Source organism: Polypterus senegalus, chromosome 14 (assembly GCF_016835505.1).
Source record: "Polypterus senegalus isolate Bchr_013 chromosome 14, ASM1683550v1, whole genome shotgun sequence".
Classification (NCBI taxonomy): domain Eukaryota; kingdom Metazoa; phylum Chordata; class Cladistia; order Polypteriformes; family Polypteridae; genus Polypterus; species Polypterus senegalus.
In genome coordinates, this window is record NC_053167.1 from 132,298,035 (window position 1) to 132,320,349 (window position 22,315).

The 22,315-nt window shown below is 46.0% G+C and overlaps 1 protein-coding gene across 4 annotated transcripts in view; it reads left to right on the forward strand.

Moving 5' to 3' along the window:
* Positions 1-22,315, forward strand: part of kank4 (KN motif and ankyrin repeat domains 4) — a 165,303-nt gene that overhangs the window by 112,305 nt on the left and 30,683 nt on the right. For 2 of the 4 annotated variants that reach the window (XM_039734518.1, XM_039734519.1), the window contains one exon: positions 19,545-19,603. In XM_039734518.1, the coding sequence (XP_039590452.1) occupies positions 19,588-19,603 (16 nt within the window). In that variant the 5' untranslated portion in view covers positions 19,545-19,587. Of the gene's footprint in view, positions 1-14,798; positions 15,138-16,622; positions 16,893-19,544; positions 19,604-22,315 lie in introns of those variants that run through there. The other 2 variants (XM_039734517.1, XM_039734520.1) reach the window with 2 other exon arrangements.

Consider the following 22,315-nt stretch of genomic DNA (forward strand, 5'->3'; position numbering starts at 1 on the left):
AGCAGATAATCATCTGCTCCCCGGCTTCCCATTTCCCCTCACTCCCCCAAATGCAGTGGAAAACTTTCATTTATTTTAAATTCCACAAATAAATCCGAATGAATGATGTGTGCAGCTCCTTCTCCCTTGGCGGTGTTTAAAACTTTGGCCTAAGCTACCCCATCATCCTCCCTGTGCCCCCTTGATATTGTGCCACCTTTTGAATGCCTGCTTTTTATAAGATGCCCCTGGTGCTGTAAAGGTGGCCTGTCAAAATAATCGAGCTGCTAACCACGCTCTTCTAAAATAAACCTAGTTATGTTTTATAGCGCCTTTACAGTGTGCACACTTACCAACAAAGAGGACACTTTTTTGTTGCGAGGTGTACAGGTGGAAACAATAGAGTTTGACACTGATGGGGACATCTTAGTGCGCTAAAATTCAGTGACCAGGTAGTACCTGCTTTGGGGCCACTCTTTAGGGCACATTGCCCCCTGAAGGCACTGAGAAGGTCTTAATACATACTGTTTTATTACATAGATGGATAGATGAAAGGCACTATATAATAGATAGAGAGATAGATAGACATGAAAGGCACTATATGATAGATAGATAGATGGACATGAAAGGCACTATATAATAGATAGATAGATAGACATTAAAGGCACTATATAATACATAGATAGATGAAAGGCACTATATAATAGATAGATAGAGAGATAGACATGAAAGGCACTATACTGTATAATAGATAGATAGATGAAAGGCACTATATAATAGATAGAGAGATGGACAGACATGAAAGGCACTATATGATAGATAGATAGATAGATAGATAGATAGATGAAAGGCACTGTATAATTGATAGATATATGACTATATAATAGATAGATAGAGAAAGGCACTATATGATAGATAGATAGATGAAAGGCACTATATAATAGATAGATAGATAGACATGAAAGGCACTATATGATAGATAGATAGATGAAAGGCACTATAAATAGATAGATAGACATGAAAGGCACTATATGATAGATAGATAGATGGACATGAAAGGCACTATATGATAGATAGATGAAAGGCACTATATAATAGATAGATAGACATGAAAAGCACTATATAATAGATGAAAGGCACTAATAATAGATAGAGAGATAGATAGACATGACTTGATATTACAATACCAATATTCTGCACTTTCTTCACGTCTTGAATGGGTGTAGGGTAATAGCTTCATTGGGGTCATCATTTGGGCACCCTGCTTCATCGGTGTTTCATTGATAGGCCCACTACAGCTTCATAGGGCTCAACAGCCCCAATGGGTGTCCCAGGTGTGCTCCTCTCCATTTTTACCCCTTGCTTATCATTTTGCAGCCCCTTTGGGATTCTTTCTCCTCAACCAAAACCAGTTGCAGCTTCTGAAAGCGACTTGATGGCCTGTCAGAAGGCCTGCCCTCGTACTCCCATCCCGTTCAGAAGCCTGATTTTTGACTTGGCTACAAACCCTCTACACATCCCACCTCTACCAGGAGCACCTGGGTATGCCAGCCATGTTGCTCTGCCTCAGTTGCTATATCTTTGGACATCTTGAGCACAAATCCTGCCGACTACACCAATATAACAAAAAAATGAGCAGAGGCAGAAAAAGGTTTGACCTCGGCCACCCTGTATACTGAAAGTCTGGCAAACAATGAAAACACGTCTTTACAGAACGGAGTCCACGAGTGAACTGACTAACGTTAGTAGACAGAAAAAGGTGGGAATTCGTGAAGCGGAGCTAGAGGTGAACCCTCATCATGTGGAGGGTTCTGGGAGGCAGAAGTGATCTCATCTGGAGGTGGGACTTGTAGCCCGGAAGCGACCTTACTGGGTGGGTTCTTCGGTTGGTCTGCTGAGGGACAAAGAGAGAAAATATTAGATGACAGTGCCAACCCCTTGGTCAGCTGAGAAGCAATATTAATTGAGCCCATGCGTGTGTGTGTAACACCAGACACAGGGAGAACATGTTAGCGCCACACATTGAATACCTGGATTGGGGTTTGAAGCCATAAGGCAGCATCACTAAGCTGCGTATCCCCCATTTATATTTCAGAGACGAGTTGATTTTATTTACCTTTGTATGTGACTCATTATTGATGTGTAACTCCTTAGTAAGGAGGGCTCATGAGTGTCTCGTCAGGAGCCCAGTGGGTGGAGGTGGTCCGCTTTAGGCACACGCCAGGCAGGATGTCAGTTGCCCGAGATCAATCATCAGTCGTCAAAGACGATTTCTGGTGGGTGACCAGCCAGCACTTGAGGTCTTTTGAGTCGCAGTCCATTAAGTGCTCCTTCTTCTTTTTTTATTTTGTTTGCTGACGTTCATTTTTCATTTCCTTCCTCGTATCTGCACTAACTGCACTTATCGCCTTGCCCATTTATTTTTCTGTCTCTTCCTCATCTGCCTGCACTCCATCACCTTTTTTTTGTGGTTTTTTTTTTTTTCCATCTCTAAATCTCCCGGCCCTGTCACCGAAGTCGTATGCTGGGCCCGATGGTGCAGAGGCCCTCCTCCAGTTTTCTTGCTCTAAACTTGGGGCTGCGGCTCGTTAATCAGTTAAGCGCCAACGATAACTTGGCGGCACAAAAGAGGCGCAGAAATTCTGCTGATTGTTCCCATCGCGTCCTTCAGGACAGTCTGGCCTCCGCGGAAATGTAACTGCATTCCGATGGGCTTTTGGCAGGTATGCCCCATGTGGGGGTTGTTTTTCAAGTGGTTATTATAAGAAGTATAGCAGAAGACCCCCCCCCCACCACCACCCAGGGGAAGAATTAGGAGCCATCTCATTAGCCTGTAGCTTTATGATCCATGGCGTTCTAATGAAATTGGCACATTCGCTGCCTCATCTTCCCTTTTTTTGTGCTGAGCTGACGGTTGATGTGCACCCACAACTCCACTGCAGAACGGGGGGTGGGGGTGGAGTGAAGATCAGACCCTCACTTGGGGGCACCGTCTCCCTCTTGACCTGTAATGTCTGATGCTGGAGGGAGCAGAAGTGCTTGAGGGGTTCAAATGTGGAGGGTCTTTTTTAGGATGCATTGCCAGCTTTATAAGTGTGCGTCTAGGGGGTCACTGCCAAGCTCTGCTGAGGTAAGTGACAGGGTATAGGGTGATGTCGCCAACTCTATTGCAGTTCTGAGAAAACGCCCAAAGCGGATGCCAAGCCCCTCCCACAGCACCCAGAGAAGACTCCACCCCTTCCGTTTTGACGCCATAGAAGCGGGCAGCAGTACCAGGAAGGCAGTGTCTCTCATTCTTCTTGTACCCTCAGCGAGGCCAGAACGCCCCATGACAGAACCTTTTGATAAGGAGCGAGGGACGACTTCATTTTGTGCCATTGGCACTTTTTCTGCTGCTTAATTAAATGGGGTTGCCGGGCTGGTGCCGCAGTTCTTTTCTTGGGATTGGCATGGCCAGTCCACCCAGTCACAGAGGATTGGGTCATTATTGTGACGTGTGGGAGTCATGGAAAGCGTCTGCAAAGTCAATTTGAGGTTGATGCAAGTCATGGCATTGTATTGATGCACAAAGGGGGGGAAATAAGTATCTGACCGCCTGCCGAATTTGTAAGTTTGCTCACTTACAAGGAAATGAACAGCCTCTGATTGTTATGGTAGTTTCATTTTAATGGAGAAAGACAAAATGTCAACCAAAAATCCAGCAAAAACCACATTACATAAAAATTATCAATTGATTTGATCCCTGGCTCCCACAGATTGGCAATGTGCCCACGTGGCACACAGATTACAATCAATCAATCACAGATACTCCTGATCTCAGCCTCTTATGTGTGTCCTCAGAATCCACTTCTTCCATTCCAACTTCTCAACCTCCCTGGGCATCACCACAGAGCTGTCAAAGGACATCAGGGACCCTCCTCACTCACGTGCCAGCCTCCATTCGAGTCGCTCTACCTCTCGCCATGTGTTGGAGTGCACCTTACCTTAGCTAGCGATGACTGTTTGTTCACAGTTTGTTTTAGAGGGTAGCTCCTCATTGGCAGAGATATCACGGTCACGTGGTTTTCTCCACACGCGGGGGACGCTCTCCCGTCAGAGCTGAACAAGATCAGATATGGCGGTAACATCTGACATTGGAGCGCACCTACCTTCTTAATCAGGTTGGGATTCGGTGGGCGTCTCCTGAAGTGACGGGGGTCCCATAACTGAATCAGCCCCTTTAATCAGGTTGGGATTCGGTGGGCCTCTCCTGAAGTGACGGGGGTCCCATAACTGAATCAGCCTTCTTAATCAGGTTGGGATTCGGTGGGCCTCTCCTGAAGTGACGGGGGTCCCATGACTAAGTCAGCCCCTTTAATCTGGTTGGGATTCGGTGGGCCTCTCCTGAAGTGATGGGGGTCCCATAACTGAGTCCGCCCTTCTTAATCAGGTTGGGATTTGGTGGGCCTCTCCTGAAGTGATGGGGGTCCCATAACTGAATCAGCCTTCTTAATCAGGTTGGGATTCGGTGGGCCACTCCTGAAGTGATGGGGGTCCCATAACTGAGTCAGCCCTTCTTAATCAGGTTGGGATTCGGTGGGCCTCTCCTGAAGTGACGTTCGTGCCCAGCACACCACAGTATAAACAAGCTCATAGGCTGGGAGTCCAGGCACTGAGGAGTAGCAGACGTGTGAACAACTCGCAGGATCAACTGTCGTGAAACTAAGTTGCACCGACTCAGAGCCGGTGGGAGTCTACAGGACAGGAGGAGACAGCATCTGGTGCCCCGACATGCCCTCGGTATCTGTAAGATGCCAGCAGATGCACTGAAGGAACGGCAGTTGTGTGTTCGTCCGTCGGAAGAGTGCGGTGGGCCTTCTTCTTAATTGTGAGATACATTCTCGGGTTTCCATTCTTTTTTTTTTTTCTTCTACAGATGAATCCCTTCAGGCCTTTTTTCTGTGGCTAAGAGTGAGGGGCGAATTTGGGGGTGCAAACAAAAGTTTCCTGCCCAGCTTTCCCAGGGGTGCACTTTCACAAAGGTTTCTGCTGTTCTTGGATTACAGGAAGCTGCGCTGAGCCAGAACATTCTCTCCTCTGCTCCTCTGCCAAGGTGACAGGAGAAGGATGAGGGTCTCAATGCCGGAGGTCCAGGCCTCCCTTTTGAATCGCTGAAATTCTTTCTCTCCTCTCCGCTCCTCCAGTAGTTTTCCTTCACTTTAGACCCCCGAGTTCCCCTTTCACCTCCGTTCTGTGATTTCATCCACTCTTCCCATGCAGCCTTTTCACTTCCCCAATTCTAACCTGCCCCCCTCCACCTCATTTGACCCTAAAATGCCAGCCCTTCATCTTCTCCCTCCTCTAACCTCCTCCTCTTATCCATCTTCATTCTCCCTGTTTCTACTACACAGTTGACTCCCTACCTCTGAGACCCCCATCTCATTCAAATCCCCTAAGGCCCTCGTCAGAACCTTTCCTTCTTCTCCGTTTCTTCTTCCATCCATTCACCTGCCCCCCTTTTTATACCCTCACCAAACTTTTGTGCCACGACTGAAATAACTAAACTGTGAGAAAGAGGACCCCTGGTAGACTCAGGCCCACTAAACGTAAACCAGTGGGCCTCCCTCACAGGGAGAGAGTAGGGTCGTTTGTAATAATCCTCCTCCACTTTTGTCCTTCGGGGTGTTGCAGGGTGACCCTCACCTCACCCAGTGTCACATTTAGGAATCTTCAAGTCCCGCCGAGAAAGCCTGCGTAGGAAAACGGGGAACGTCATCCGCCATCAGCCAGCCTCACGGCAGACGAGCTGTTTAGTCTCCGACTGTGGAGCGTTGGGATCAAACAGAGTCCAGGAGGACTCCAGAAACAGCTCGAGCGTCCAGGAGCAGATCCCCAGACTAGATATGAGCCTCAGTGGGCCGCCTGTGAGGAGCCCCCTTACGGGGAAGTGTCAGGGTAAGAAACACAATGCCTGCCCTGCTCAGGTTTTATTGTTCATGTTCTCTCAGCTCTGGGTCAGCCATTAGCACTCTGACTTACATAAAGAGATTTGTATACGATATACGGTATTTTGGTGTACCGGTCCTGGAAGAGGCCGGAAAAATCCAGATTTTGAAATGGTGTGTGTGGTACCAGCATTTCAGGAATTTCAATACCGAAAGTAAACGTTAGCACTCTCCTCTCAGTCTCCCACTGCCACCTCTCGACATTCGCTATTGCACTGCATTGACGCATTTGGGACCCCTCTGCCACCCCCACACCAACACACCACCATATGGTTCAACACAATCTAGACTGTGGGGGGAGCCCTTATTGCGTTCGGGACTTCACGTCCATCAAGAGGGAAGCAGGTATGTACCGTATATACTCACATATACATTGGGTCTTGAAACCCGAAAAATCTATATATATATATACAGTGGGATGCAAAAGTTTGGGCAACCTTGTTCATAGTCATTATTTTCCTGTATAAATCGTTGGTTGTTACGATAAAAAATGTCAGTTAAATATATCATATAGGAGACACACACAGTGATATTTGAGAAGTGAAATGAAGTTTATTGGATTTACAGAAAGTGTGCAATAATTGTTCAAACAAAATCAGGCAGGTGCATAAATTTGGGCACCACAAAAAAGAAATGAAATCAATATTTAGTAGATCTGCCTTTTGCAGAAATTACAGCCTCTAAACGCTTCCTGTAGGTTCCAATGAGAGTCTGGATTGTGGTTGAAGGTATTTTGGACCATTCCTCTTTACAAAACATCTCTAGTTCATTCAGGTTTGATGGCTTCTGAGCATGGACAGCTCTCTTTAACTCACACCACAGATTTTCAATTATATTCAGGTCTGGGGACTGAGATGGCCATTCCAGAACGTTGTACTTGTTCCTCTGCATGAATGCCTTATTGGATTTTGAGCAGTGTTTGGTCGTTGTCTTGTTGAAAGATCCAGCCCGGCGCAGCTTCAGCTTTGTCACTGATTCCTGGACATTGGTCTCCAGAATCTGCTGATACTGAGTGGAATCCATGCGTCCCTCAACTTTGACAAGATTCCCAGTCCCTGCACTGGCCACACAGCCCCACAGCATGATGGAACCACCACCATATTTTACTGTAGGTAGCAGGTGTTTTCTTGGAATGCTGTGTTCTTTTTCCTCCATGCATAACGCCCTTGTTATGCCCAAATAACTCATTTTAGTTTCATCAGTCCACAGCACCTTATTCCAAAATGAAGCTGGCTTGTCCAAATGTGCTTGAGCAGACCTCAAGCGGCTCTGTTTGTGCTTCCTCTGCATCACTCTCGCATACAGCATCTCCTTGTGTAAAGTCGCGAATGGTTGAACGATGCACAGTGACTCCATCTGCTGCAAGATGATGTTGTAGGTCTTTGGTGCTGGTCTGTGGGTTGACTCTGACTGTTCTCACCATTCATCGCTTCTGTCTATCGAAATCTTTCTTGGTCTGCCACTTGAGCCTTAACTTGAACTGAGCCTGTGGTCTTCCATTTCCTCAATATGTTCCTAACTGTGGAAACAGACAGCTTCAAATCTCTGGGACAGCTTTCTGTATCCTTCCCCTAAACCATGATGGTGAACAATCTTTGTCTTCAGGTCATTAGAGAGTTGTTTTGTGACCCCCATGTTGCTACTCTTCAGAGAAAATTAAAGGAGGAGGGAAACTTACAATTGACCCCCTTAAATACTCGGATTCACCTGTGTATGTAGGTCAGGGGTCACTGAGCTTACCAAGCCAATTGGAGTTCCAATAATTAGTTCTAAAAGTTTGGGAATCAATAAAATGACAACGGTGCCCAAATTTATGTACCTGCCTGTTTTTTTTTTGAACAATTATTGCACACTTTCTGTAAATCCAATAAACTTCATTTCACTTCTCAAATATCACTGTGTGTGTCTCCTATATGATATATTTAACTGACATTTTTTATCATAACAACCAGTGATTTATACAGAAAAATAATGACTATTAACAAGGTTGCCCAAACTATTGCATCCCACAGTAATTCACTAAGGCAAGACACCCATGGAAAGCACGCCGGAAGGGGCGTGGATTCACTAAGCCGCCGACAAGTGAGACACCTATGGCGCACGCAGGAAGGGGCCACGCCCACCAACTCCAAGACCATTGGATACGACGACAACTCGCAGAGCCACGCCCACCAACTCGGACGCGACGACACAGAAAGAGCGGCGTCCTTTATATTCGTCTGTCGTAGAGGCCTCATGTTCCTCCGAGCCACCTTGACTGTTCATACTATGAACTTTATAGTGGCATGTTTCTTGCGGAGGTGAGTCGCCATTTGCAGCGTGTAAAACGGTTTGCGAGGGGTATCCCGTGGGGTCCTTAAAACATTCCTTTACAACTGAGGTTAAAACACAATGAAGTAAGCAGTCTTTAAAAACCGAGTTTTCGGTTACGACGCACGACCGCGTGCACCATAGCAAACTGTTTTACACGCTACAGTACATGCAGCAATTAGCGTCCGCGACAAACATACGGAAGACGTTTCTCTGCCAGAGCGAGGGTAGACGCGGGCCGGTAAAAAAGAAGTGTTGGTGGGCAGGGAAACATCTTCTGTGTTCCTGGGTGGGCGCGGCTCTGCGAGTTATCGTCGTATCCAAGGGTCTTGGAGTTGGTGGGCGTGTCTCCTTCCTGCGTGCGCCATAAGTGTCTTACTTGTCAGCGGCTTATGTATGACATTGAGCGTGTGTCTACCCAGCGCAGAGAGGCATGGGTAAGCCGTTGAACCCCATTCGGGCTGCAAACCGTACAATTCCCACTAAGTGCGACTCCTACGCTCCACTGATTACGTCCCTACCCTTTGTGCACACCCCCGTCCCTCCTCGCTACTACCGTGGTCGGGTGTCTTGGTGGATTATATATAGAAAGGCAGCCAAAACCGCACAGAGCAATGAGACGTCTACGTGAGTCACAGGTACATCTGGACTGGGTAAAGACGACAACGACTCGAGTGACAAGTTAGAGGTGGGCACATGAGCGGGCAGTGCATACTGAACGAGAAATCAGCAGACTAGCATGACGGACAGAGCGGAGTGGACGTCCTTCTCCTCTCCTCCCATTCCACCCTCCGCGCCTGAGCGCCGTCCACCCCCATCCCTCCGTCTGGCAGGAGAAGGCGCGAGGACGGTGCGCCAGTTTTCAGTCACGGACGATTGTGTGTTGCTTCGTTCCGTGCATTGTTACAATGTTGCTTTTCTTGCTGATTTATTATATTACCGATTTTTCAAATGTTAATTTTCTCCCTGCGCTTAAAAATCATTAAAAAACCGGCCTGATCATGCGGCGTATGGTACGCCGCGGGTTGGCTAGTAGATCATAAAATCAGACCCCGACTTATACGCCTGTTCAAAAATGCGACACTTACATTTTTTTTAATTTTATTTTCCTCCTGCAGTCTCGCATCAGTTTCTCAGACACAGCGGATTCTGTTGCAGCAGTGCAGTTGCCAAATTTCTTTCGCTACTTCAACGACATTTCATTTAAAACCAGCTTCATATTTTCTTCTTATTGGAGATAAGTGATGCTCTTACGATAAAGGTGTATGAGGGTGTGAGATACAAAAAACACAAAACAGTGCAAACGTCGCTTCGGAATAGTTTGGGTATTGCTGTGTGGTCACGTAGGCACAATACGTAGAAAATAAAGGCCGTGTGCCCCGTGGTTACTCTCTCGGGTGGGTGTTAGCATATCATAATCTCTTGGATCAATAGCGTGAGTTTTTATACGACCAACATTATAAAATACCAGAAATGATACAGTAAAATCAAGTCCCAACTTATCCGTGAGTATATACGGTAGTTTGGCACAGCCGGGTGGGGAGCGATTGGGTGGTGCACTGGGGGGGACTGAAGTAAGACAGGAACATTCGGAGTTTGGCATCATTTGCTTCGGTGCCGTTTTGGTAGCAGCACTAAGGTCCGAAAGCTGGTGTCCATACTGAAGTCAAAATTTTAGTACCGATCCAACACTGCCCCCCGATGTACAATACTCAGCTAGAATCCTTTACCCTTCAGTTGCTTTAGTGGCACCTCGATGAAGGGTTGTGCCCACCAGGGGCTGCATGCCTTGAGATGGTACACTACCTGTCAAAGGTAGTCAGTTTTCCTTCAAGTTGAATCAGTTGAAATGCTGTGAACGACCTAAAATGGTGAAAAGGTAAGCAGTAAACTGCCTTTGGCTTAGTGAACTATCGGTTATTTGTAGCTCATATAGAACAATAAAAATATTCAGGCCTGAGTCTTTTTAATCCTGGCTCTTACATCTTAATGCTTGGTAAAATACTTTACTTTTCTCGTGGGCTCTATAATACTTTTCTAATGCGTAGAGATTACCGATTTTAAGAATACGTTTTTCTATAAAGCAGACAGTTTGCACAGGTGTCCCAACTTCTACCGATTACTTAAAAACCCTCCATCTGTCCTAAAGTAGTGGAGTGGGAACAGACCGTGTTACGACACCCTCTGAAGTACAACCACCAACGCGGCTAAAGTGCTTTACGAGACATCAAAGAGAAAGTTGCAAGAGAAAAACAGGTAAGATTAGGCAATAATATTAAAGAATAAATAACAAAGAAAGAAAATGAAACCAATAAATCGAAATGGTCTTAAAAAACAGGTAAATAACAAGTAAAAGAGCGGCGTCGTTATACACAGCGTTATGATGTGAGTCTGGTGACAAGGTCAGATGAGAAGCCAGGAGGACAGAAAAAAAGAAAAACTCCACTTAGGCTGGAGATAAAAAAAAAAAACAAAATCTGCAGGGGCTCCAAGGCCCCCACTGGGCGTTCTACCTAACATAAATGTTCTTAAACCAGCCCTCTTTGATTTCAAGCATCACATGATAGGACTTGTCAAAGTTGGTCTTGTGGACCGCCGAGACGCCCGTCTTCATTCCATCACTTCAGGGGGCCACCCGGTGCCTTGATCTGGTGGTGGTGGTGGTGGTGCAGATTGACACCGCAGGAGAACCAGAACAGACAGCAGAGAATGGCAGAGATTAGTACAGATTCTGGATTCCTGAAGAATATGATACTGCTGTGCCCATATTGTCGATCAGGAATACAACTAAAATGTGGTGTGAAAGGCGCTATATGGGGCCCGACCCATCACAAAGAGACAGGGAGGCACACGTAAAAATAATGCAAATTTATTGTCTTCACCTGTGGGGCCCGTCTTCCCCGTGTCCCACAGGCACGGCACCAAAAGAAATACACCAAAACAAAACGCACCGGTCTTCACCACCACTCCTCCTGGCATGTGTTGTCCTCCTTCTCCCAACTCTCGCTCCCAATGGTGGTTGCTGGCTCCCTTTTATAGCCCACTCGGAAGTGCTTCAGGTAATTGATGACCTAGGTCCGGGTGCATTCCCGTCCACACAGGCTATGGAAGCCATGCGGCTCCCCCTGACGGTGGCCACGGAGCCCAACAGGGCTGAGTTCTGGAGTCCCATATCTGTGGCCCTGATGCAACCCATGGGGGGCTGCCACCAAATTTTCTGGGGGAAGTAGTATGCCGCCCACGGCTGTTCCCCCGGACCAAGTGCCAAAGGGGCATCCCGGCCGGGCATGGAATCCGGCCATCCGCCACAGTGGCTGTAAAAAAAGGAAAATTAAGATAAGTGTTTTTTAGCAGTTGTGAAAGACGGCCAGACACAGACAGACACTGAGACAGCCAGATGTCCACAAGGCACACACGTTTATTTTGTTCTTGCACAACAGGGCAGCTGTGGCTACAAAGTAGCTTATCATCACCAGCATGTGAATGTGTGTGTGAATGGGTGAATGACTGTTGTGTTGTGAAGCGCCTAGGGGGGTTCTTGAACTCTAGTAGGCGCTATATCAAATACAGGCCATTTACAACACGGTACAACAAAACAGCCACAACAACTCAGTCCTTTACTTTCCTCCTTTTCTTCTGCCGCCTCCACTCCTCTCTCGCAAGCTCCCTCCTCTTCCACCCGACTCGGCTCGACTAATGTAGTGAGGCAGCCCCTTTTATAGTGCCACCCAGAAGTGCTCCAGGTGCTTCCCAATTGACCTCTGGCAGCACTGCCAGGTGTGGTGGAATCACTGCTCGTGAATCCCACTCCTCTTCAGACAGGTGTCTGCCAGGTGTGGTGGAAGTGCTGCAGATCTTGCTTCTGGAACTGTCCAGGCGCCCCCTGGCGGTGGCCACGGACCCCAACAGGGTTGAGCCTCCCAGCTTCCCAATCCGTGGCCCTGATGTATGCCAGGGGGGCTGCCCACTTGCGCCCCGGGAAAGATATTGCCCCTTTCCCTGTTCTTACCCTTCTGCAGGCATTCCGGTGGGGCAAGGGCCCCGGTCGTCTGCCACACAGTTTTTAGCGAGGCGCAAACAACGGCAAAAATGGCATCAACATCTGGTTAGAGACTGAGGCGAATGCGTAAAGCAAAATACTCCATGGATGATGTTTTGCGTGTTATCACTGAATTGGACTCTGACTTGTCGGACCCCGATTTTGATTGAAAATGAATGTGAGGTACCAGCATCAGTTGATCACGGTGTTGAACAGGATCGTGTAGCTGATGTGCCCATGGCAACATTCACCTGGGAGGACCACCACTTACAATGACGAGAAATACAAACCAGATTGTAATGCTCTGTGACCCCTCGCCATGCGAAGACAGCCTGGCAACCATCCTGCTGCGCGTTCCTGGTGAACTGGTGGCCACAGCACACAGCAACAGATACTTTATGTTGATCTCTGTGTGAAACCATTGGTTTGTGTTTTTTGGAAAAAATATTCAGCCCTCAAAGAGTTAAAAGTGCTCCACTGTATTAGCCTGGCGAATTTCTATTGGCGCTTTTCCACTGCATAGTACGGCACGACACGGTTCAGTTCAGCTCACTTTTGGGGGGTTTTCCACTGGGAACAGTACCTGGTCCTTTTTTTAGTACCACCTCAGCCGAGGTTCCAAGCGCCGAACCGTTACTAAAGCGTGGCGTGTAAACTCTGCTGGTCACTGATTGGCCGGAGAAAATCGTCATTACTGCGTCACTGAACTTGCGACACGAGACACAACAGACCCGCTAGATTTTTAGGACAGCCAGCGAAGGTTCGGACGCACCATTTTGTTTTAACCAAAAATGGCTGTTTCGTGGTCTATTGAGGAAGTACAGACGTTCCTCGTTGGTAGCCGAGGAGCGGATCCAGCGAGAGCTGGATGGGGTGACGCGGAATGAAAAAGTTTTTTCAGGAGGTCGCTAAGCTCTTGGGCGCACACGGCTACCATCGGACTTACAAACAGTTAAAAACATCCACATGCCGAGAATGAAGAACACCATTCCGTCGATATGCTCCATTGTTGTGTGTTTGTTTGTGGCGCGTTTACGATGATGTCACGGCAGTAGAGGCGGAGCAACTATAACGACACGTGAATAATCCCGCCCACTCTAAAGCGGTACTAAACTGCAGTCGAAACGCAAACTGAGCCGAACCAAGGTGAGCTGTACTGAACCGTGCTGTGCAGTGGAAAAGCGCCATATGGGTGACGTATTCCAGATTTTAGGTGCCTAACAGCAGAAGGCCACTTTTTTTTACGTTTGTCTCTTATGATTAGAAGTTAAACCTCCACTCGAAGATACAACATTACGACCTTGGCTGTAGTGGGGGCAGACATTCTAACATATAGGATGGGACGAGATTATTGGAGGCTTTATAAACCATCAGTAGAATTTTAAAGTCAGTTCTGAACGACACGGGTAACCAGTGTAACGACGCGAGGACTGGGGTGATGTGCTCAGATTTTATCTTGCTGCTGCATTCTGCACTTGCTGTAACCAATTGGTGTCTTTCTTAGGTGGTCCTGTTAGAAGTGCATTACAGTAAACTAGTCGACTAAAAACAAAAGCGTGAATTAAGTTTTCAGTCCATTGTAAAGTCATAAGAGGTCTAACTTTTGTTATTTATTTTTGAAATTTTTTTTTCACCGCATACAATTTCTTGTATTCGGAACTTGTCATTCCTCACATACCGCAGCTTTCTCTCCAGAGAGTTTTTGGGGTCTGAGCGCAGGGTCAGCTATTTGTGGAAGTGATTGCAGGTTAAGGGTCTTTCCCGAGGGTCCAGCGCAGTAGCCTTCCTTCTGTAACTGCCGGGATTCGAACCTGCAACCCTTGAGTTAACCAGATTATTCAGCCACAGTAAGTGAAAGCAGCGCAGTCCTAGAAATCTGCCTGATGTGTGATTTAATGTTTAGGTGATGAAAGAGGAGTGTCAGGGCCACCGGGATCCATTGGCGCTGGACACTGAAACAAGGTGAAGCGTCAGATGAGTGGGGAGTACAAATAAAAATCAGCAGCAACACACGTTTAGCTCAATGGGTCGGCATCAGTAAAAGGTGAAACGCACTAAATTCAAGAAAAGTTTGTTTCATTTCCTCCAAATGACTACACGTTTGGGTCAAACTGAAATTATATTTCTGTTCAGCCTGAAGGTGTCCATCAAAATCACCACAAGCTTTTCAGGAAGCAAAACTTTGTTGTCCAGCTAACTGTAGCGTTGGAAATGAGGGTCCTCCGCTGTCCATGCCCCCCCTCGGACTGGCTGCTTTACTGGCTGGTATTTGTTTTGGCTGCCAGTGAGTGACACCCACAGGTCAGGGGTATTTGTGACAGCTGCTTAGTGGCACATGGAGGGCAGCAGCCCCGGAGGTCTCTTTCTGCCCCATTAGGTACACCTACAGAGTTTTTGGGCTTCCATACCAAATGAGCGACACTCCCGTACGTGTTTTCAAAGTTCACTGCGGGAGTTTTAAACCAAATAAGGAGTTCTGTGCCGCTCCGCTCTTATCAGATTTCTGCTGTAGCTAAAAAAGTCTGCATTACACTTTATTTTTTATTATGTTTTTCCGAATTTTAATTGGTGAGTTCCCAGTTATTGATGGAGAGATAAAATAAGATCGGGCCGTTTCGTTCGTTTCTCGTCGGCCCAGGCGGGATATTTCTCGTCTGTAGTCGCCGCCGCCGCCGCTTTCATTACTGCTGCAATGCAGGAGAAATCATCGAGCTCGGCGCGCGACGGGGCGCACAGACTGCGCAGGACTGCGGGACCGCTCCGCCACTGAGGCTTCCAGAGGCCGCCAGCCCGCCAGCAGGACGGATGACACCCACTGGCGCCGAGTGAGTTGTAATTGTCTAAGCTGGGGCTTCAAGCTTGGTGGGGGGTGGCGGAACATCGGGGTCGAAAAAAAAAAGGAGAAGACGCGGCAGGAATGTTGCGGCGTAACTGTGGTGGGATTCTAGTGGAAAGGAGACTTTGGAGGGCAGCGCAGATTGGCTGATGGAGATCCGACGGGGGAAAGTAAAAAGAGAAAAAAGATAAGAGCAGGGCCGCCCGAAGTCGGGAATCCGTCATCCGCAGCGCATTCAGCGGAGGGTAGGGACTCGAACTGCACCGTCGCGGTACTGCGTTACCCCCATCGAGGAAAAACAAACAAACAAACAGCAACAAATTGTTTAAAATGTGTGAGTGATTTCCGTATCAGAGTTACAGTTACGCCCCATCGATCTCTTATTTTTGCAGCCTGTTGTCGGCACATTCCGTGTACGCAATTACCAGCTTTGGATGTGGCGCCGTTCACTCGGGTACAGCAAACTTCACGTAGTTAGGATACGAGATCAGAACAGAAGGTCGGTGACCAGACCATCATGTGCGCAAGAGGAGGACACACAGACCCCACCAGGCGCTGCAAAGCACTGCGCCACTGTGCCCCCCATTTCAAAGTCATGGGCCTTGTAGTTACATTGTGAGAGCACATGGCTTTACGGTTGGCCTGCCAATAGAAATGTACACGTTTAAAATTATACGGCGTCCTCCTAGGACCACAAAATAACAACACTTCATTATGGGGAGGGGGGTCCTTAGTGTATGAAGTTGGTTCTTTGGAGTCTGGAAAGGTTTAGGGAAAAAACAGAAATCTGTAGTGTCTGGTGAAGCGTACCTGGCAATTTACTAAAGCGAAATACATTTACAATTTAGTTTTTAAAATATCTTTCTACCCAATAAAATAGATTTTAAAATATGTTACACTGTACTTCAAGGATAAATATGCTTCTGTGGAAAATACTGTATGTTTTCATATATAATCTTTAACGGTATAAGCCTGGCCCTTATACTAATTGAATACCTTTACAATATCATTTTATAAAATTCTATTGCTACTGAAATAAATATATTTTAAAATATGTTACAGTATACTTACAGGAAAAGTGCATTTATAAATAAGATACTGAACATATATCAAATAAAAAAATCTATATCTATACTGTATATATAATTCACTAAGGGCAAGCAAGACGCACGCAAGACAGAGAGCCATGCCTGCCAACTCACAGAGCCCCGCCCACCAACTCTAACCCTCCTCCCGCGTCATGGGATACGCACGACAGAGCCCCGCACGCCAACTGTAGCTCTCCTCCCACGTCCACCATCACTCTCTTGGCATGTGCACTGCCTGCTCATGTGCCCACACGCAACAACTCACCAAACACGGCCTCAGTCGCTTTCGTCTGTGCTACAGTCCACATGCACCTCTGAGCCACGTTGACTTTTCATTGTTCTTTTCGGTTCCAGCTACTTGTCTATATATATATATAATCGACCAAGTTGCCCGACCATGGGGTATGCACGACAGAGCCCCGACTGCCCACTCTAACCCTCCTCCCGCGTCATGGGGAACGCATGACAGAGCTCCGCCCGCCATTCTCTAAGGGCACACAAGACGTACGCAAGACAAAGAGCCACGCCCACCAACTCACAGAGCCCTGCCCGAAAACTGTTAAGAACATGGGATACCATGGGATACGCACGACAGGGCCAGGCCCGCCAACTCCTCTGATGGCCAATGAAGAGCATTGCAAGAAGTACATACTGCGGTAGGTAGGCCAATGTTATGTTCTTGGACGGGAATGGCGGTATCTTCTTGAAAAGCAGCGTAAAACTGAATGCAATGACTGTGCTTGGGGTTTGCGAGTTGACAACGAAAGGAATTGGAATGAGTTTGTAAGTGCTTCTTGAGAGCACGAGTTGTTTTGAAGCATTGCTGGCAATGTTCACATTGCATAATTCGTTCAGCGGAGTGTGATTTTAAATGTGCGTTGAGATATCTCTGCAGTCGGAACGTTTTCGAACAAATAGTGCATTGAAAGGCCTGTGCGGAATGCGTTGGTTCAGCGGAGTGTGTGTTTAAATGTGCGTTGAGATATTTCTGGAGCGTGAAGGTTTTTGAGCAAATGTTGCATCGAAATTCCGGTGTGAAATACGTTTGTAAATGTTTTTCAGTAAGAGGATAGTGGGAAGGTGACGTCACATCAGCGTGGCTGCAGACAGATGTTTGTGTTGAATGGATTTGCTCAGGGTTGAGGAGATCCATGTCTGTAAGGCACTAGACTTTCTGTCACCAGCATTCGCCACAATGTACTGGAGTGTAAGACTATCACAGCTGCTACCTCACAAACTGTCCTTATTCCCCAGATTTCTCTGACCCCATCAGATTCTAATTTGCCTTTTACTTTTACACGCAGACAATTTCCTGTTAGATTGGCCTTTGCAATGACTATTAATAAGGCACAGGGCCAAACTTTCAAAAAGATACGCCTGTATCTGCCAAAACCAGTTTTCAGTCACGGACAATTGTATGTTGCTCTCTCCAGAGTTCCATCTTTTCATTCACTGACAGTCGTATCCTCAAACCCTCCTCATTTGGACATCTGTGTCTTTCAGGAAGTGTTCACTCATCAATGAATAATTCTATGCGGAGTAGGCTAGTATTATATATGAATAATTAAGATTTAAAAATCTGTAACGTCTAGTTAGGCTACCTATCCCTTAGATACATTTTCAATATATTTTTAAAAATATATTGCTACCAATATGAATATACAGTATTTAAAGAAAATAGGTTACAGTATACTTCAAGGATAAATATACAAAGCTGTATATATTTATATGTAATATTATATATGTGAATAAAGACATCTTTAATGTTACATTAAGCTACCTAGCCTTTACAAAAATTACTTACATTTACAATATATTTAAAAAATATATACCAATACCAATTAAAATATATTTTTAAAATGTGCTACAACATACTTCATTTATAAATATTCTACAATATCTTGCAGCATTCATAAAGATATTAAAAATGATACAGATTATTGCCATTTTTGTATATTGTGACATATTTTCCAAAATATAAAATATTTTATTTTGTATGTATTTTAAAATAGTAGTGTTAGTGTACTGTAAAGCATATTTATTACAACATGCTTCTAAATATATTGTACATTCTAGTTATCCTATACATTTTATAGTATGTGGATATTTCAATGTATTTTAATACAAGCGTGTCAGAGTGGAGTCGGTCACATCCCACAGGTGCTGTCACCAACAAACTGGTGTCATCGAGGAGCCCACATGTGACATCAGTGGGGGAAAACACAAAGAGACGAATGACACACACAACTGACTAAACACACAAGACATTTACACACGTGTTTGTTACAAGAGAAATGTGTGTGTTTGATTATATTTCAAATTGAATCTTAAAAATATTAACTTGAACTACAAATATTATACATTATATTGAAAGGTACATCCAAATATTTTTGAGCATATCGCAGTCTATTTCACTTTCATAAAGAGGACACAACAAATCAAGAAAACAAACCTGCACTCATGATGGCAGCAGGGGTCCTTAAGAATCAGTAGCCCGCTGTCATCTAGTGAGGGTTACTTAGGGACCACCCTCTCATGTAAAGAAACAAACGGTCTGTCGGCATCGATCATAACTTTATAATTAGAAGAGAAGAAGAAACTGAATTAGCCTGTGTGATGGTGTGGAGCAGGAGTCCGTTAAAATCAGCCAAATATGAATAAAGATCTATCTATCTATTAATTATATAGTGTCTTTCGTATCTATCTATCTATCTATCTATCTATCTATCTATCTATCTATCTATCTATTAATTATATAGTGCCTTTCATATCTATCTATCTATCTATCTATCCATCTATCTATCTATCTATTAATTATATAGTGCCTTTCATATCTATCTATCTATCTATCTATCTATCTATCTATCTATCTGTCTATCTATCTATTAATTATATAGTGCCTTTCATATCTATCTATCTATCTATTAATTATATAGTGCCTTTCATATCTATCTATCTATCTATCTATCTATCTATCTATTAATTATATAGTGCCTTTCATATCTATCTATCTATCTATCTATCTATCTATCTATCATATAGTGCCTTATCTATCTATCTATCTATCTATCTATCTATCTATCTATCTATCTATCTATTAATTATATAGTGCCTTTCCTATCTATCTATCTATCTATCACTCTTATCTGTGTGTCAGTTGCCTCCACAGCCACTAGAGGTCGCCCCCAGTGCTCCTGTTCCCACCCAACAGTGCCCCCGTGTGGCCAGTTCACTGTAAATGAATGACGTTTCCTTTTTGTCTTTGCTGTCCTGTGTATTTATTTGTTCTTTTTTGTCTTTCCCTGCAGCTGACTGAAGTGTTTTACTTCATGACACGGCGGAGTGCACATTATGGACAGCAGATCGGGTATGAGATCGTTTTCATTCTTTCTGGTTGACGTTTTCCTTCCCTTTAACTAACCTTGCCGACGGTGACGTCTCGACTGCGCAGCGTGTCACTCTGTTGTGATGTCCACCTGTCTCTCTCTCTCACTTTCTCTGTCTCACTCCCAGACTCACCCCTGAGGCCTCGATCTCATTTCCACTCTCGAGGTCACCTCATCCACATTCGTGTATTCACTTCATTCTCGTTCCTCTTGTCTTGGCTGAGTCCTGGTGGGATTTGCCCCTCAATCCTTTGTGATGTTTTTCGAGTTTTTTCCTTCCCTTGTCCTTTGGCTCTGCTTTGCACGTATTTAGTGGCAAACATGACAAATTATTTTGTAACGCTCTGTGAATTAGGGAGATAAACTGCTCTGTGTTTGTTGCGCTGCATCATTGTAAGGGTAGTCCTGTGCCACCATTACTGTGCGCTGGCCCCGTGCCCTGTGTGGCGTGTGACAACATAACGGGACTGTCACCTCTAACTGGGGTCTCAGGTGAATCTGCGCACTTGAGACACAATGGCCACCCCGTGTCTTTGACCTTAAATATTGTTTATCATCACACGTTAACTGAAACACTTGAGACCCTAATGGGACAACCCCCTCCCCGCCTCGATCGTGTACCCAATTGTGATGGGCATGAAGAAGCCAACAAACACGGAGAGCACCTCACCTATTACAAGCTGTCTGTTGCCCCGGGGGTCATCACTGGCTGAAAGTCACTAAAACAAGGCTGAGTGACACGGATGGTGACCCCCCTCTCCAGTTTAGGCTGCTGTACAAAGTTGGTCCCCCAGGTGGCACTGTGTTTGCTTGAGAGACCCCAATGAAAGACAAGTGGCTTGTCCTTTGGAGCCCAAACTCCCTGACCAAGATGACCTTGCAAGTCTGCGAGCTTTTCCACTGAACAGTCTTCACTTGGCAGCTTGTAATCGGGCAGGGGCTTCATCAGAGTGACAGAAGTGTCACCTACAATGGACATTGGTGACCAAACCATACCGCCTGCACCTCAGAGGAGGTCACCCACCTGAAGCTCAGCCTTTTCAGACCCGGCCAGCACTTGGGTGGGAGACCCTCTAGAGTCTAGGAAAAGCTGGGGTTGCTGCTGGTGAAGCTTACCCTATGGTCTGAATGGGGACCCCAACGCCACAGTGCAGTGACGGACACACCGTGCTGTAAAAATGGCGCCGTCCTTCGATGTAAAGCCAAAGTCCTGAGTCTCTGTGGTGGTCTTAAAAGATCCCTGGGTGTCCTTCATAAAGAGAAAGCTGCACCCCGATGTCCTGGCTAAATGGCCCACCTCGTCCCCCTGATCATCCCCTGTCTCTGATTGGCTAATGTATTGGCACACAAAATGGCTGCCGTCGCGTCATCCAGGTGGGTGCTGGTTGAAGGGGCTCCCCACTCACTGTGAGGAAAGCTCTATATAAAAATGTTAGGAATTATTATTTTTCTATTAAATCAGTAGTTAATGTTAAGTGAATGCACTGAGCATTATTAGCAACTTTGAAGACCACCATCTCGAGAGACGATGTCCATTAACGGTGACAGAATGAGTTCAAGATCTTTAGGGTGGGATGGGCGCGCCACTGACAGGAGATTTGCTGTCCACTCCACATCAAAATAAGTCTACGTAGGGCAGGGGGTCCAGTGCTGGTGGGCCGCAGGTTTTCATTCTAACCCTTTTCTTAATCAGTGACCAGTGCTAATTAACTCTGTTTCCCTTTATTTTAATGGCCCTGTTTTTAAGGATTCAGTCCTCTGAGTTGATTCGTTTCTTCATTAAATGGCAGCCAAACAGAAATGAGACTTGAAACGAGCCGAGAGATGACCAGCTAAACTGGGGGGCTTCAAACTCCAACCAGTCTCTCAATGAGGAGCCCATTCTTGCTGTTCATTAAAGCCGTTATTTAATTCCATGGCCTGTTGCTGATCTCTTTGTCCCACAGCCGACTGCTGATTTTCTCTTTTTTCTAAGACCACCGTCAAAATGTTTGGGTGACCTGAGCAGATCAACGTGACTGAGACCCTCACCTTTCTTTATTTTCAGGCCAGCTGCTCATTTCCACACTCAAGTTTGTATTTTTTTGTGTAAGAGATGGCTGATGCCCGCTTTAAAAACGCGTTTGATGGATGAAGCCCCCCGTTCTTAACTGGAACGTCAGAACTGCGGCCTTTTGTTCCGTGAGGTGGACGAAGCACACGGGGGCTTCCTCTGTGGTTTTTTTAGGGTAACACAGTTGATAGCCACTAGGGGGTGCCACCAGTGCTCACGAGTTTAATCCTGGACCACCCCGAGGTGCCACTTCACTATGAATGAATGGCACTTTTGTGGTGGAGGGCCAAGTGTTAAAAATGAAGATGCAGTGTGGCGTCCTTTTGAGTTCTGCTTTCCTGATAATAATCTTTTCTTTCTGTCAATTTACTGCGTCTGTCTTTATGAGAGCAAAGGCTCCCGGGCTTTTCACGTCCCTCCATTAGCGTGTGCCGCCTGGATTAGGAAAAGCTGAGACTGCAAGAATAAATGAAGGGTTGAAAAAACCTCCCTGTGGATGACCTTCAAGCCCCCTCACTAAAGCGGGCCGCTCAGATTGAGATGTGCACTCCCAGCCAAGAGGGTTGAGTGTGGAGGAGTTTTGGGGCGACCCCAACTCTAAAGCAAACATGCTTGTATTTACACCCCCACATTCTTTATT